Source organism: Haematobia irritans, chromosome 1 (assembly GCF_050003625.1).
Source record: "Haematobia irritans isolate KBUSLIRL chromosome 1, ASM5000362v1, whole genome shotgun sequence".
NCBI classification, from domain to species: domain Eukaryota; kingdom Metazoa; phylum Arthropoda; class Insecta; order Diptera; family Muscidae; genus Haematobia; species Haematobia irritans.
The window spans coordinates 272607905-272624768 of record NC_134397.1 but is presented as its reverse complement, the minus strand read 5'-3'; the positions used below and the strand labels follow the sequence as shown (position 1 = coordinate 272624768).

At 34.8% G+C, this 16864-nt stretch overlaps 1 protein-coding gene across 1 annotated transcript in view; it reads left to right on the top strand.

Moving 5' to 3' along the window:
* Positions 1 to 16864, top strand: part of Ptp99A (Protein tyrosine phosphatase 99A) — an 873279-nt gene that overhangs the window by 394712 nt on the left and 461703 nt on the right. Inside the window, exon 5 of the mRNA XM_075294575.1 lies at positions 4447 to 4628. Coding sequence (XP_075150690.1) covers positions 4447 to 4628 — 182 coding nt within the window. The remainder of the gene's footprint in view (positions 1 to 4446; positions 4629 to 16864) is intronic.

Below are 16864 nucleotides of genomic sequence, written 5' to 3'. Positions count from 1 at the left end.
ACATGTTACAGAACCGATTTTTTTTAAGGTGTTTACTTGTTAAGGCCCACATTATCTCTATTAACAACCATCAAGATGTTTATAAATATCTTTTTTGAATTTTTAATAACATTAAACTGACCTGTGTCAACCGAAATTTATCAGGCAGTAACAGAAAAACCTAGATGGTTTAAGTATCTACGACTGCATTGAAAATTTATGGTACGTGTGACCAAGGCAATCATACATACATTTCACGGAATTGGCTCCCTGTAGTAGAGCTGGGTATGTGTTACAAATCATCATAAATAAATTGTCTTTTATGATAATAATTTTAAATTTCATACATAAATTATGCATTACATACATGTATGTGTGCAACCTGTCGACTTTCTACAGTTTTCTCTATGGTCTGTTACTATTGGTCTGTTGTTGTTGTTGTTGTTAAGCCATAAAAAAAAAAACAAAATAAATGAAAAAAACACAACGTCAAGGACATTTACTACGTTTGGGGACAAGAGGTTTTTTATCGTTAATACCCACAGCAATCAAGATAGGAACAACAATTTGTTGTTGTTTTTTTTTTTTGTTTGGTTTTTTGGCCTGTGTTTAGTTTTCGGATTTAGTAAACTAACATCAACAAATGGATACTGAACCATTGACTGTGTATATATGTGAAAGTGAATGTGTGTGAATTTGTTTTTGTAAAATTGAGGTTGTTCTGGTTGTGGCCTAGGTAGCTGACAAATACGTTGAACCTATTTGTAAGCTGTCCTTATGGATTAACCCTTAAGAGAATATGTTTTACCATATCCAAATGAGGATGTCACATATTACAAAGATTAAATATATCTCATTTGTGGGGTATTTATTTCACTCTGCTGTATATTGGGATACATATTTAAAATTCTTCTTCTTCAGTAGATTAGAAGTTAGTAAACATTATTGAAATATTAAGTTAAGAGATAGCATACACTAAAAAGGTGAACCCTATATGGCACTAAATTCTATTTTAGTTCAAAGAATTGTTCATGAATTGCTTCGTAGACTTTAATAATTTTTTCGCATACGTTAGTTAAATAAACTAATAAAGGGGGAAAATTATACAAAATTGAAGCATAAAGAAGATATTATTTATTAGCGATTAATAAATTCATGTTTCCCACAAAATAGTTCAGTTCAAAATTTGTAAATAACGCTGGACGCATTATTCGTATTTCACTATAGATATTTTTGAAATTTTTAACTTCAAACAAGTTACGCAAATAAAATACGCCTGATATATCTTTTTTTTATACCCACCACCATAGAATGGTGACGGGGGTATAATAAGTTTGTCATTCCGTTAGTAACACATCGAAATATCGATTTCCGACAATATAAAGTATATATATTCTTGATCAGGGAGAAATTCTAAGACGATATAACGATGTCCGTCTGTCTGTTGTAATCACTCTACAGTCTTCAATAATGAAGCAATCGTGCTGAAATGTTGCACAAACTCGTCTTTTGTCTGCATGCAGGTCAAGTTCGAAGATGGGCTATATCGGTCCAGGTTTTGATATAATCCCCATATAAAGCGACCTCCCGATTTGGGGTCTTGGGCTTATAGAAATCGTAGTTTTTATCCAATTTGCCTGAAATTTGAAATCTAGAGGTATTTTATGACCATAAAGAGGTGTGCCAAAAATGGTGAGTATCGGTCCATGTTTTGTTATAGCCGCCATATAGACCGATCTCCCGATTTTACTTCTTGGGCTTATAGAAACCGCAGTTTTCATTCAATTTACCTAAAATTGGAAATCTAGAGGTATTGCAGGACCACAAATACGTGTGCCAAAAATTGTGAGTATCGGTCCATATTTTGGTATATTCCCCATATAGACCGATCTCCAGATTTTACTTCTTGGGATTCTTGCCTGAAATTGGAGGCACTTTAGAACCGTAAAGAGGTGTGCCAAAAATGGTGAGCATCGGTCCATGTTTTGGTATGGTCCCCATATAAACCGACCTCCCGATTTGGGGTCTTGGGCTTATAGAAATCGTAATTTTTATCCAATTTGCCTGACATTGAAAATCTAGAGGTACTTGAGGACCATCAAAAGGTGTGCCGAAAATGGTCCGTATCGTTCCATGTTTTGGTATAGCCCCCATATAGACCGATCTCCCGATTTTACAGCTTGGTTTTATAGAATTCGTAGTTTATATACAATTTGCCTGAAATTGGAAATGTATAGGTATTTTAGGACCATAAAGTGGTGTGCCACAAATGGTAAGTATCGGTCCATGTTTTGGTATAGCCCCCATGTAGACCTATATCCCGATTTAACTCCTTGGGTTTCTAGAAACCGTAGTTTTTTTAGGCTCACAAAAACGTGTATCGGATGAAGTTTTTATTAACTTTTTTTATCGACCGACTTCAGAAGGCGCACTGGTATAGAAGGCGCACTGATCATGAAAATTGCTTGAAACTCAATGTAAAATTTCAAGACTTTACTTCTCGGGTGAAAATCTACAGATTTAAGATTTCAAATCAAGACGTTATTTATAATTTTCTTGCACACTTACAAGAGATGTTAATGATTCCTCTAAAACTCAAACAAAAATGGTTCTTATAAATCCAGAATCTGATATAGTCCTCATAGGTGAAATCTTTAAATTTATCTTCGTGAAGTGTTCTCATGTCCGCAAGCCCTCCTGAAATTTCAAAGGAAACCCTAATATTTGGTTCATGGTGGTGGGTATTTAAAATTCGGCCCGGCCGAACTTACGGCCGTATATACTTTTTTTTTTTTGAATTGGTCGAAAAATATTTACTTATGGTTGTGAAATCGGCGTGACATCTGTGTTTGCAAACAGTTTAGTTAAAATTTTCTACAAATAACCAAATTTTACTAAAATTAAACAAAATGTTCCTTCCTGGTTGGTTGGTTCGCTGAAAGTCTCCGCCTGACTGGGAAAAAGTTACGGAAAAATGGTCTAAGAGTAAATCCTGCCAAAATAAAACAATTCATATACTGCCAGGATCAAAACCTCGACTTTTCGTATTTGTCAAAAATTTTGGGGAAGTTGGCATTCGATTTTTGCAAAAATCGGTTATATTTTAGACTTTTAGAGAATTTGAAAAATGGACATTCGATACTTTTCTGAGAGTGTGTACATGAAATATAAATACCATTCCACTTTCACTTCACTGTCGACTTCTCTATTTTTTTATTAGTAGGCAATAAATAAAACAAAGCTGAGATAAAACTTTGATATTTTTGAAATTTTGTACAATTATAAGCCTTTCTATTTCGTCGGTAAAATTTCGTCCAATGTTTCATCCAGCTCCATTTATTTGCCAGCTATATTTCTCTCTTCCTTAAAAAGCTTGCCCAAGTAGAGTTTATGGCTCTTTTTGCTTGTTGTGTTCTATTTTCAACGTGGGATGTAACTCTCGTTTTTGGTGTCAACAGTATGCTCAAATATTTGAATTGAGTTTTAATTTTTAGTTTATTGCCTTTATAAAACCATTTTTCTTGTCGCTGAATTCTTCCTCTATTTCTAAAAATATTTTTTTTTTTTTTTGAGAACCGAGTTATATTGATGAAATATATTATTTTCCATTTAGTAGATAATTACAATTATATTTATGTGTATACACATATATCTGTTTTCCAGAAATTTGTCCGTAAGAATTTTTTTATGTATATAATTTATGGCAAATATAAAAATAGAACTGCTATTAATGTTTTCAGACCAAGCTCAATATCAGAGTGTAATTAGTTGGATTCCACAATAAAAACTCAAAGTTCTCGTTTTAATCATTACCCCTCTTGTACTTTAAAGAAACCCAGACCTAGACATTTTTTAAAGGATTTCCTGTATTGTACCACTAACCACCTCTTATTAACTTGTCAATTGCATTTATCTAGGGAAACATTTCAGGATATCCATTAAAAATAATAGAGTCTATTGCAGTCTATCCATTTTACATGGGCAAAGCAATGGAGAACATGAGGAATAAATGGAGACGATATTGCATTTAAGTGGTTATCCTGAGAACAGAATAAATACCACAATTTCCTTAGGGCAAATGATTGAAATGTCTATCGCTTGGAATAGACACGAACAACAACACGAATGGTAATGGTGAACGAAAGACTAGCAAAAGCAGAAAAACAAAAAAAAAGATGATTGAATTAAGACACAATTCGAATCCTTAAACACTCTCCTCTAGTTGATTTTTTTTGTATTGACTCTACTTTCATATCCTATTCCTTTTGGTTTTCTCTATTTATTTATGTGTGGCTGTGTGTGTTTATATGTGTGTATTTTTAGCAAACGGAAGAAGAGTAAATATTATTCCTTATCGCATTTTTGCTACTTTAACCTCAATTTCTTTAATTTGCAATAACTTGACTCACTTGACGCTTATTTTCTACCTCTTCTCTTTCTCTTTTCTTTTTGTCGATTTATTTACAGAGTGGGCGAGAATGGTCAATGGGATCAAGTGCCACAAATACAAACAAAATCAAATGTGACATCACATCAAGTCACCGGCCTGGTGCCATTTACCGTCTACAGTTTTCGCCTGAAGGCAGTCAACAAACTGGGCATTAGTCCCCCATCCAAAGAATCCTACTACATAGTGACCTTGCGTGAGGGTAAGTATCGACCAGTCAGTCAATAACATTTAAAAATTATTATTGAAGCTTATACCAATTATTTGCAAATACACAAACATGTGTCCAACAAAGAAAAAACAAATGGGACAAATTTCATACCAAGCTGCGAAAGTTCAAATGAAAGCCGTTCGAAGTATTAACTTTGAGAAAAAGAATTCTAATGAAGTTCCACAAAACTTTCCCCACACATCTCCCTCTATTTCTCTCTAAAAACTGAAAATTAAATGGAAACAGAAGAAAGTTTTGTTATCTCCTGAATCACCACCCTCCTCCACTAACACCATAACCACATGTGAAAGGTAAAAGATACTTTTGAAAATGTCTGTTAAAGATAGCAATGCCAAGGGCACAGGTGAATGTATGCATATCATGAGATAACAAACTAGAGTATGCACAACCGAATTTTGAGAGCCATGAGAAAGAGAAGGAGAGAGAGAGAGAGAGAGAGAGGTAAGGGGAGAATACAACTTATATATTTTGCATATGTGATAGGCATACCATACGGGGGTATTAAAAGGTTGGTAGTAATTCATGCATGATTCGTTTGCTCCAAATTTCTAGGAGGGATTGTTCAAATAAGAGGACAACAAATTGTGTAATGTAACCCAAATCGAAAATATCCAAAGTTATTTAAAATTCTCTTTTCATTTAAGCCTACAATGAAATATGGGTAGGCAATTTTATCCTTAGGTTACAGATTGCATTTGTGCGAGGGCTGCTTTTTATATTTCAGGATTAGAGAATAAAAACAAATATTAATCAACGAAAATAGCTTTATTGTTTTTCAAAATATTCCCCCATTCAGATCTATACACTTGTGAATGCATTTGAACCAATTGTTGAAGCACTTTTGCCACTTTGATTAAGGTATCTCCAAAACATGCATTTTGAACGCATCAACAGCTTCTTCAGGTGACGAAAACGGGAATTAAAAGATGTCATTCGATGCCAAGTTTTTAATTCTAATTTTTATTTTCTGCCTGAACGAAAGATAGTCGATCAGACCCTAAGACAGTTACAATTACAATACAATAGCACTACTACTAGAAAAACAAGTCAGGACTATATGGAGGATGACCCATCAGATCGATGTTTTCAGTGCTCAAAAAGGCAGTTGCTTGAGCCGGTGTATGAGAGGTCGTCTTAGCCTTCGACGGTTGGTATCCCTAATTATTTGTCGACTTAGCAAACAAATGGTTGTATGCCATTCAGAATTGACTCCTCTGCATTGTTCTCTTACCATTGATGGCGGCATGTCCATTTTTTCCGTAAAAACAGACGATTATTTGCTTGGAAATGCTTCGTGTATTTGTTGGTCGATAGCTGTTTACTTTCGGGCTCATAGCGTTGTCTCAATCTCACGATAGGTCGCATGACGATCTTGTAATAATATGGTTTCCGGAACAAAAAACAGATTTTTCACGACTTTTACTTCACGAAATTCGCCTTGAAGTACGACCTTAGTTGAATACACCATACCACCGTAAAACACTGGTCCTTGAAGGACCTTCATTGCCAAACATTGTATTAGGTTCATCGGTGTACTGTTGTTAGGTTACTCCACAATGAAATTTGGAAAAAATAATCGCAGGAAATGTTCACAATTTAATTCCATTTTTTTTTTTGGGCGAGATGAATATTTTGGTATGTCAAAACTTTCTGTGTACGTATAACCTCAGCAATGTCCAGTTTTTCTATAGAGCTGTTAGTTGGCAGATTGCAATCCCGTAAAATAGAAGGGCTTGTATTCAAAAACGTTGTCCTTCACTTAAGAATTTTGTTATTGAGCCAAAAATCCGCTTCTATAAAATAAAAAAAAAATGAAAACTTCTGGGTTATTTTTACGCTCTACAAAATTAAAATTGGAATACAGATGGCACTTATCGAATTTACATTCTCCCTTGAGTCCCTCAAAGTAGGCATCCGTCATCGTCTCAGAAAATTCTGAACTATTTTCCTTGACTTTAATCACGATAGTTGAGTTAAATAAAAAAAGGGACAAACTTATGAAGCACAAAGATTTACAAAATTCCAATAATAGGCCCATCTTGAACTTCGTATGGCACTGAAGCAATTTTGAACTCCAATTTTTTGCTTCAAACTAAGAAATTTTCTTTAACAGGAAGAAGAAAATAATTACGTCTAATAAATTAGTTTAAATTTGTGGAAAATATTTACTTATATTTGTGTAATCGGCGCGACATGTGCGTTTGTAATATAGATTACTTAAGATATTTTTAAAATTAACCTTTTTTCTAACATTAATCAAAATATTGCTTTCTGGTGGGTTCACTATTTTTTGAGTGTACAAGTAGAAAAAGCTAAGATTTTTTAATACTGAAACATCATCAAACTTAAAGAACTAATGCGAAATCTATGGTGTTGCTGTTTAAAAAGGTGACTCCCAAGCCCATTTAAAATTCATTGCTTCTGAGCCAATTTTACTTTGCTTTTTTGGCTACATGAGTTATGCTGGTGAGAACTTTTTTATCCTTTTTAGTCCAATTAACATAAGTAAACAAACATGATCAAAGCGAAGAAAATATTCTTATATTGTCCAAATTTTTACTAAAACATAATAATTTCCAAGAATCCATGTTAAATTGGCTTGTTTTTCAGTGTGTCATTAGCAATGTCCCTTCTACTCTATATCCTCCAAAAAAAGTCTCATCTTGTAAAATCTTTACATTACACTTCTTCACCACTTTACTATTTGTTTGCATTCATTTTATTAAGTTTACATTGTAAATGGGTTCATAATTATTTAATTTAATTAAGACCTTTCTTGGTTCCAAAATAAAAATAAATGAAAATCATAATCTAAAGTTTATGGAAAAAAATCTTTTATTACAACTGCCAGGTTTTCATATGAGAAAAACAAAAAAAAACAGCTCTTACGCATATGTGTGGAGATTGACATATTACCTTTTGTCGCCAACGGACAAAACTTTTTATTTAATAATATTAAATTAAGTAAAACAAAAAACCTTTTAAGGGACAAAAGGCAATGGGGCACACACTCTCACACATACACCCTAATGGAACATAAACTTTAGCCCACTTCGATACAATGGAGACGTAAAAAAAAACTGACGTAAAAAGCAATAACAATAAGCTACAGAGCCAACAACAGTCGGTTGTGTTAAAAAACATTTTCTGTTAAAAGTTTATTTTTGCAACATTGTTGATGAGTTTCTCCGATACACTCACCCACCTCACCACCAACACTGGGCACCATCAGCACTAACAACACCAACACCTACAACAACACAACAATCAAAATAACATCTACATTTCGACAACATTGAAGAGAAAATTAAGAAAAAGAAAAAAAATAAATTAACAGCCTATGGGTGTTATATACAGGGAATCAACCAATATTGCACAGTGTTGAAAAGGTAGAATACACAAAAAAAAATTTCTTCAATCAAAAAATAAATTTATCTAAATAATTTTTAATTGAAATGTCTTCAATCACAGAAATTGTAGTATCAATTAAAAAGTTAATTGAAAATCAATTAAAAAATTAATAGATCAAATTAAAAAAAATAATTGCTACTATTAATTTTTGTGATTGATTTTTGTTTCAATTAATCTTTAATTGAATATTTTTTAAAACTCAATTAAGACTTTAATTTGAAGAAATTTCTTCCAATTTTTTCCTATGTATGCTTTGGACCAATGGTTGGGGGGGGAGGGGGGCAATGAACTAAAATTAATAATTTAAAAATTAAGTTAAATTATTTATTAACTGGCGCTCACCATATATATAAAAAATATGAAATTCAAATACATGTATTTCTTTGTCGTTCTTGTTTGATTATTTTAAAGAAATAAGTCCCCAAAATGTGGGTACACTTTTCATTTAGGTATTTTGGGATTTGTTTCGTTGTTTGGGGAATAACTTCTCAAAACGATTAAAGGATTTATTTCATAATGACATAACTCCCTAATTTTGGAAACTTATTTCGTTTGTGATTGTAGGAATTTATTACATGGGGGTTTATTTCATGGCACTAAGCTTGGTACTATGAATATGGGCCCCATGAAAATGAGCCTAAAAATCTAAATGAAGTACGACCCAAAAAAATTATATGGACTACAACAACACAAAATTTGTCAATTTAAAATGAGCCCCAATTTTCGATTTTTGGATTGTTCTTCGTATTCATAGGATGGATATCCTTCGTGCTGGACATCCGTGCTATGATAAGCCCATGTTAAACTAATCGATTCTGAACCAATTTTGCACCACTTCTGGATCCAAAAAGAACATTCTCACTCCATTTTTGGCGACGGTTTTTTTGTGCTGGGTTATTCAGTTCATTGTGATACCACAGTGGTGAACTTCTCTCTGATCACTTTTCTAGCCGAGTTCGAACGGCGTTTCATATTGCAGTGAAACAACTTAGAGAAGCTTTAAAACGAAAGTGTCACTGAGAGGATAATCCACCGCAGAGCAGATGGTTCTTAGCCGGTGTTCAAGGCTTTGTCCTATGTCCATAGTCAAAATTGACTCTGCTATTGCAACGTGGGCTAACACGCCGTTTCAAAGTGATATAAGTGGTTGGCCTTCGGCCAGTGTGTATACTTTTCCCTATAGATGGAGTCCAAAGTGGGCTATCACAATTCCAAGGTGATAAAAATAGTCTGCCATCGCCCGAGTAAGCCAATGCGAACCAACAGTTGGGGTTCATTTCTACACGGTCGTTTAAATCAAAATTGAAAATGAGCCCTTATTGTTCTTTAGGGTCGATTTTCAAACATGAATTGCAATATTGGGAGTCATTTTCATAGACTTCGTCGTCGCATTTTTGGGGCCCTGTTGGATTTGGGTTTTGGGGCTTATTTTCGTGGGACGCATTTTTATACCACCATATTTTTCATCAGGGTTTTATGGATTTTTTTTTTCATAATGAAATAATTTCCCAATTTTGGCAATTTATTTCATTTGTTATTTTGGCGATTTTTTTTTTTTTCATCGGGGCACCAAGATTTTCGTACTAGTTGAACTCTTAGAAATTTATGTTTTTGTTTTCTTACTCTTTCGAAAATGAAAATTGGAATAATTGACGTTTGGCGTTTTTGAAATTAGAATCGGATCCACTAATCGACTAATCTATTTGTATCTATTAGATATTGCAATCTATTAGAAAATTATTATGTATCCAAAGTCATTCAAAAACCCAAATTTGCTACGGAAGTCGATTTTTTCGAGTTTTCTAGTGTAATGGTCAAATATCGATTTTTCCAAATTTTAAACAAGAAAATAATTTCACTTTACAATTCTCAAGCTCTAGCATACTGACGTACAAAACATCTCCTTCTAAAGTTTCTCCCTTTTTTTGGATATTTAAATCTAACTCCAGACACTGTGTGCCACCATCCATGCAGTTTCGGGAAAGCAAAAGCTTTTAAGTTTTATATTAGCATTGACGTAGTCAGGCCAATCAAGTGTAACCTATAACGCAACAAAATGGTCATCCATCTCAGCTGTTGTCTGACGACCAGCCATATACATCCTCTCTCAAGCATATTTTCCATTCTACCATTTTAATTATATCCACTTACAGGTTGCTTGGTCCTACAATGAAAATCCTTATATGCCAGAGATTCTTACAATGACAACTTTGTCGTTTTTTGGGGGAGTTTTAAGTGAAGGGCGTTGTAAAATGTGTTTTCATCCTGAATATAAGGCGAGTCGGTTTTTTTTTGTTATATTTCTCTTCTGAAACCGCACAACAATTTTGCTTAACTCTTGCTGCCTCTTCTTGTTATACAATAAGAAACTAGCAGTGTAGATGTATGAGTGTAGGTGTGTGTGTGTAGCATTAAAGTTGAGTACAGGATATATTTGTTCCTTCATTAACGTTAAAAATACCCCAATGACACAACAACAATAAGCACCGGTATACGAGTAACAATGGGAGTTTTTATGGTAGCGGGGTATGTGAGGTGTATACGACGTACGTTATTAAAAAAAAAAAAAACACCGGAGCAACATACAGAGGAAAAGTTTAAAAGGACTTTTCACTCATACATTCACTCTTTATTATCGGCACCTCAGCAACATGGTGAACATATTTACTTCCAGTTTTAATATCTTTTGTATATTGCAACATTGTTGTGGTTGGTAGGCAACAACTGCAGTATAAAAACAAAAACAACTTCATCAAGAGAAAAAAAATCCATTTTAATTTTACTCAAAGATATCTTAGCCAAAGGCTAGTTAAAGCTCAACGTGGGTCTTTAAAATTGCCTTTTTTAAAGTTTTGGTTGTTTTCGTTTTATTTACTTGGTTGGATGGCAACGTGAATTATTCATTTAGGTAGATTAATTTCAATTTGCATGAAACTCTTTTGACATATATTTGGAACTATAACATTCACGCAACGGAATAAAGCTTATCCAATCTCAAGGGTCTTCCTATTGATTCTAAGCCAAAAAAGCCAAGAATTCCATTGGTGATACCTTTAGGAAATTTAAATTTAGGTTTTGCGTACTGAATACTGAAAGATTTATTTTAATTTTTTTTAATTTTTTGTCATGGTCCTTTATCAACATGTTAAACGCAATTTAAAATTCCAAACTCAAACTCGACGAAATTAGTAGAAATCATGTTTCAATTAAAAAACTACACTTAAATAAAGTTTACTTGGATACAAACATTTTTACCTTCCCTTAAGGATTTTGTATTGATTCCGAGCCAAAGATGCGGCTTCTTTAAAATAAAGAAATTTTTTAACGATCTATATGTCTTTAAATCTAGGATCAATAAAATTAAAAATAGGCTGCAGATCTCATTTATCGAATTTTATTTTTTTTTCTCGGTGTATTAATAACGCTATTCACGTACAAACAAATGCCAGCTTGAAAATCCAAATTTTAACGGAAAGTAACAAATGTTTTCAAATTCAAAATAAAACTTTAATTAAAATTTCGTTATTTTAAAGAAATTTGTCCTTAATATTTTGTAAATTGCACATCCTAAAATTAAGGTTGCGTAATCCTTAAATACTGTTTTCAGTGTACATTAAAATTAATATATTGAAACACACCTTCTAGTTATAAATGTTTTTATTCTTTATAGGCAAGTTAAGCTTTAATTGTAATCTGACCTCAGTTTTGCGGAATTTTCGCTCATGTAATGTTAAACATTTCAAAAAAAATACAACTACATTTTTCCCCTTTTCTACGATTTTCATAATGCGTTGTTAAAATAACGAACATTTTTAACCACCATGTACGAAATTCCTCCTTCATATAAAAACAAAACTTGAAGTAAAGAAACGAACCTTTTGGCGCCAAATCATTGCCATATACGTGTATTTCCTTCAACCTACTTTTTAGATCATAAAACAAGTATATACGGCCGTAAGTTCGGCCAGGCCGAATCTTATGTACCCTCCACCATGGATTGCGTAGGAACTTCTACGAAAGACTGTCATTCACAATCGAATTACTTGGGTTGTGGTATCTTAAAACTTCTTAACATCGTTACTAAATTGTGAGTTAGTCCATACGTGGTATATATTACACAAAAAAGTTATGTATAGTTAAGTTACAAATAATTACGAATCGATATGGACTTCTTGCACGGTACGTAGAGAGCCAAAATTGAAATACGGGGGTCGCTTATATGGGAGCTATATAGAATTATGCACTTGATATGGACCAATTTTAGTGTGATTGGGGATCGATTTATCTGAGGGCTATATATAACTATAGACCGATATGGACCTAGTTAGGCATGATTGTTAACGGCCATATAATACTAGCACAATGTACCAAATTTCAACTCACTCGGATGAAATTTGCTCGTCCAAGAGGCTCCAAAACCAAATCTCGGCAAAAGGCACCGGAGATCAAATCTGGGGATCGGTTTATATGGGGGCTATATATAATTATGGACTGATATGAACCAATTCCTGCATGGTTGTTGGATACCATATACTAACATCACGTACCAAATTTCAACCGAATCGGATGAATTTTGCTCTTCCAAGGGGCTCCGGAGGTCAAATCTGGGGATCGGTTTATATGGGGGCTATATATAATTATTGACCGATTTCGACCAATTTTTGCATGGGTATTTGAGACCATATACTAACACCATGTACCAAATTTGAACTGAATCAGATGAATTTTGGTCTTCCAAGAGGCTCCGGAGGTCAAATCTGGTGATCGGTTTATATGGGGGCTATATATAATTATGGACCGAAGGGGACCAATTTTTGCGTGGTTGTTAGAGACCATATACTAACACCATGTACCAAATTTTAGCCGGATCGGATGAAATTTGCTTCTCTTAGAGTCTCCACCAAATCGGGGGATCGGTTTATATGGGGGCTATATATAATTATAGACCGATGTAGGCCAATTTGTGCAAATTTCAGCTAGATCGGATGAGATTTGCTTCTCTTAGAGGCTCCACAAGCCAAATCGGGGGATCGGTTTATATGGGGATTATATATAATTATGGACCGATATGGACCAATTTTTGCATGGTTGTTAGAGACCATATACTAACACCATGTACCAAATTTCAGCCGGATCGGATGAAATTTGCTTCTCTTAGAGTCTCCACAAGCCAAATCGGGGGATCGGTTTATATGGGGGCTATATATAATTATGGACCGATGTGGACCAATTTTTGCATGGTTGTTAGAGACCATATACTAACACCATGTACCAAATTTCAGCCGGATCGGATGAAATTTGCTTCTCTTAGAGTCTCCACAAGCCAAATTGGGGGATCGGTTTATATGGGGGCTATATATAATTATGGACCGATGTGGACCAGTTTTTGCATGGTTGTCAGAGACCATATACTCACACCATGTACCAAATTTCAGCCGGATCGGATGAAATTTGCTTCTCTTAGAGGCCTCGAAAGCCAAATTTGGGGGTCCGTTTATATGGGGGCTATACGTAAAAGTGGACCGATATGGCCCATTTGCAATACCGTCCGACCTACATCAATAACAACTTCTTGTGCCAAGTTTCAAGTCGATAGCTTGTTTCGTTCGGAAGTTAGCGTGATTTCAACAGCAGGGTTGGCCTGTCACAAACTGTGACTTTTGCGACATACATTTGCGACGGTATAATACGTATGTCGCAAAAGTCGTAAACCTACTGTAGAAAACCAAATTTAGTTTGACAGCATTCGCTGTGAGTTTCTGCAGAAATTTGTGAAGGTTTTCCCATGGTCAAGCCTATTTTCTTAGGTGGTATCGAAATTCCCGTTGGTGAGTGTGCAAAATACCTTGGGGGTTATATTGAACAGGAGACTGAACTTAAAGCTAAGAAAGGACGAGAAAATCCACGGTTACCCTGTACTCGTGCCAAAGGCAATAGGGAAAATGTAGGGACAAAAACCGAAAATTGTGAACATTCCTAAGAATTGAAACTTCTTCGCAAATACCATCGTCTTGGATATCATCGAATTCGCTGCCTAGCTGACGCGACTAAAGTATTTTCAGTTTGCGACTTTTGTTACTTTTTCTACATTTACGACGCGTATGTGACGTTTACAACTTTGCGACAGTCGCAAACCTAAAAAAGTTTGATACAGACCATCTCTGTTCAACAGACGGACGGACATGCTCAGATCGACTCAGAATTTCACCACGACCCAGAATATATATACTTTATGGGGTCTTAGAGCAATATTGCGATGTGTTACAAACGGAATGACAAAGTTAATATACCCCCCATCCTATGGTGAAGGGTATAATAATTGAGTCATGTTTATTAAAATTTTTATATTACGGTTCTGAGATCCTACCTCGGCATCCCTTGTTAAAGACATATCTTGCTATGTCTTTGTGTATGTTGTATTCAATCTTGAGATACTGAAAAAGTCATAATTCGAAAAGATTTCACATTTATGTTAGAGCGTTAATATTAAATAAGCCTTAGCAGTCATCATTCGTATGTTTAGTGGTGTAATTGCTCCCAAGCGTTCCAATTTATCCCTTCTATTTTGCATTTAAATGTTACCTAAACAGCACCAATCTTGAGGCTAATTCTCGTTTATGTGTAACCAATTTGCATACCTCTACGTATTGCAAACCATTCATCAAACTCCAAGAAAAACAAATACAAACATTGCTCACAAAATACCAACCAATCGAAAAATAGTTTACAATCAACATGCATCCATCATGCGTGTCATAACAAAAGTATCTGGAAAAATACCATGTACAAGAGGATTTCTCAACAACTTCATTTACCTTCTAATTCGATTTAACTCACGACACTTGTTTTTTCCTTTCAAATTAAATGTACTTGACCTGCAATTACTATGCCGGACACGCATGAACTTTAATTCAACGCTTTGTCAGTCCGGTTGAGAAAATTCCTATAATAATCACAAATAACCGGAAATAGTTGACATACTTTCGTATTGCAATAGCCCACATATACAGGCGTTTATAATCGTAGCGAAAATAAAGGCTGAGAATGTGGTTAATGTAAATATGGACTAGGTTAATACCTTTTTATCGGGGGGAACGAGGTATTAAAGCAACATGTAATAATACGCACTCATTTGGTCCTCCCGCTCAGCTCACTCACTCACTTACTTAGTGCAAAGTCTAACTTGATATTTGGGTAAAATGAAGTTGAAATTTTGTGCTCTTCTATGTTCTGCCTCCAAAAAAACCGCAAATGTTGCCAATTTTGCAATAAAAATGTTACGTATACAGGAATTGTCGTAGGAAACGGATATGTGCATGTATTTGTCTATGTGTGTATGAGCATGTATGTCTCGCAACCAAATAACCACTATGTTTGCAATGGTTAACACATATATAAATATATGTGTGCGTGTGTAAGCAAATGTGTGAACGAATGTGAATAAAATATCAACAGCAACAAGAAAATTGGCAACAAATATCAAATACCCCTCTATGCTTCCATCCATTACCACACTTACACACAGATAGAGACGATGTGTGATATTTAAATTTGTGAGAGCAAAAGTGTAAAGTACGTGAGTGGTTGCGGTAGTCATGAAAGGGTGAGCCATACAGTGTGGAATAGTAGTTTGTATGTGTGAGTGTGTGTGTATGTTTTGATTGCAATTGTAGTGTATTTGGGGGCAACAGTGACAAAGTTTTCGATTAACCTGCAAGTAGAAGTGTTATCATATATGAGTGAGTGTGTGAATATGTGTTCTAGTGTTAGTGTGTAGACAGGCCGCCAATGTACGTGTGATGACTACCGAACATGCCGTAATGCTTAAACCATTCAATGGCTGAACAACAAATCGAGCTGTGTCATACAGCGTAAAGCGTCAATTGAACCCAACACTCTTGTAATACAGGCACACATACCATACACTTGATCTCTTCTCTCATTCTCTCTCTCTCTCTCTCTCACTCACCACATCAGAATGTCAATTACACCACATGAACTGGATAATGTTATGTTTAACAATCACACACACATACACACGCGTGCGTTCACATTTACACGTACACATAGACCAATCACATAAACTGTGGGTTGCTACACTTGGCACTGAATGTAGTAGTGAAAGGATATTTATTTGGGTATGTGCATGCACATTGATGAGATATATGAATGAATATCGCTGTAAGTGCGTGTGCATGTGCGTAAAAGACTGCGTAGAGTGTCAGCAACAATATAACACGCAAAATTATTCAATCAATGTAAACATGAAATGTAACACCAACACCAACCCCATCACATTACTTCTGTCATTACATCAATCGTTATGTTGCTCTGCAAATCATTTCTTTAGGTCATGCATCAATACATTAGGGTGGTTAAAATTAGTATAGCTTAGTAGTACTATTTCTCCATAAGGTCAGACTGAATTACTGCTATTCTCTGTTTTTATGACCACCATCATTAGAGGTGTGATGTACTACGTTGGCCATTCCATGTGTAGCGCATCAAAATATTGATCTTAGACTCCATAAAATATATATATGTTACATATATTCGTAAAATTCTGAGTCGACCTAGCTATCGGCTTGAAATTTGGTACAAATTGTCGCTGTCGATGCAGTTAGAATGGACGAAAAAATGGGTCATATATCCCCAATAAAAACTGACTCTATATGTTTCAGGCAAATGTTACAATTATTAGGGTACGTAAAATTCGGTCTGCCCGAACTTTTCGCCATACCTAAATCCTTGTTTTCTTGTATTATAAGTTAGTGCAACACCCAGAAGGAGGCAAG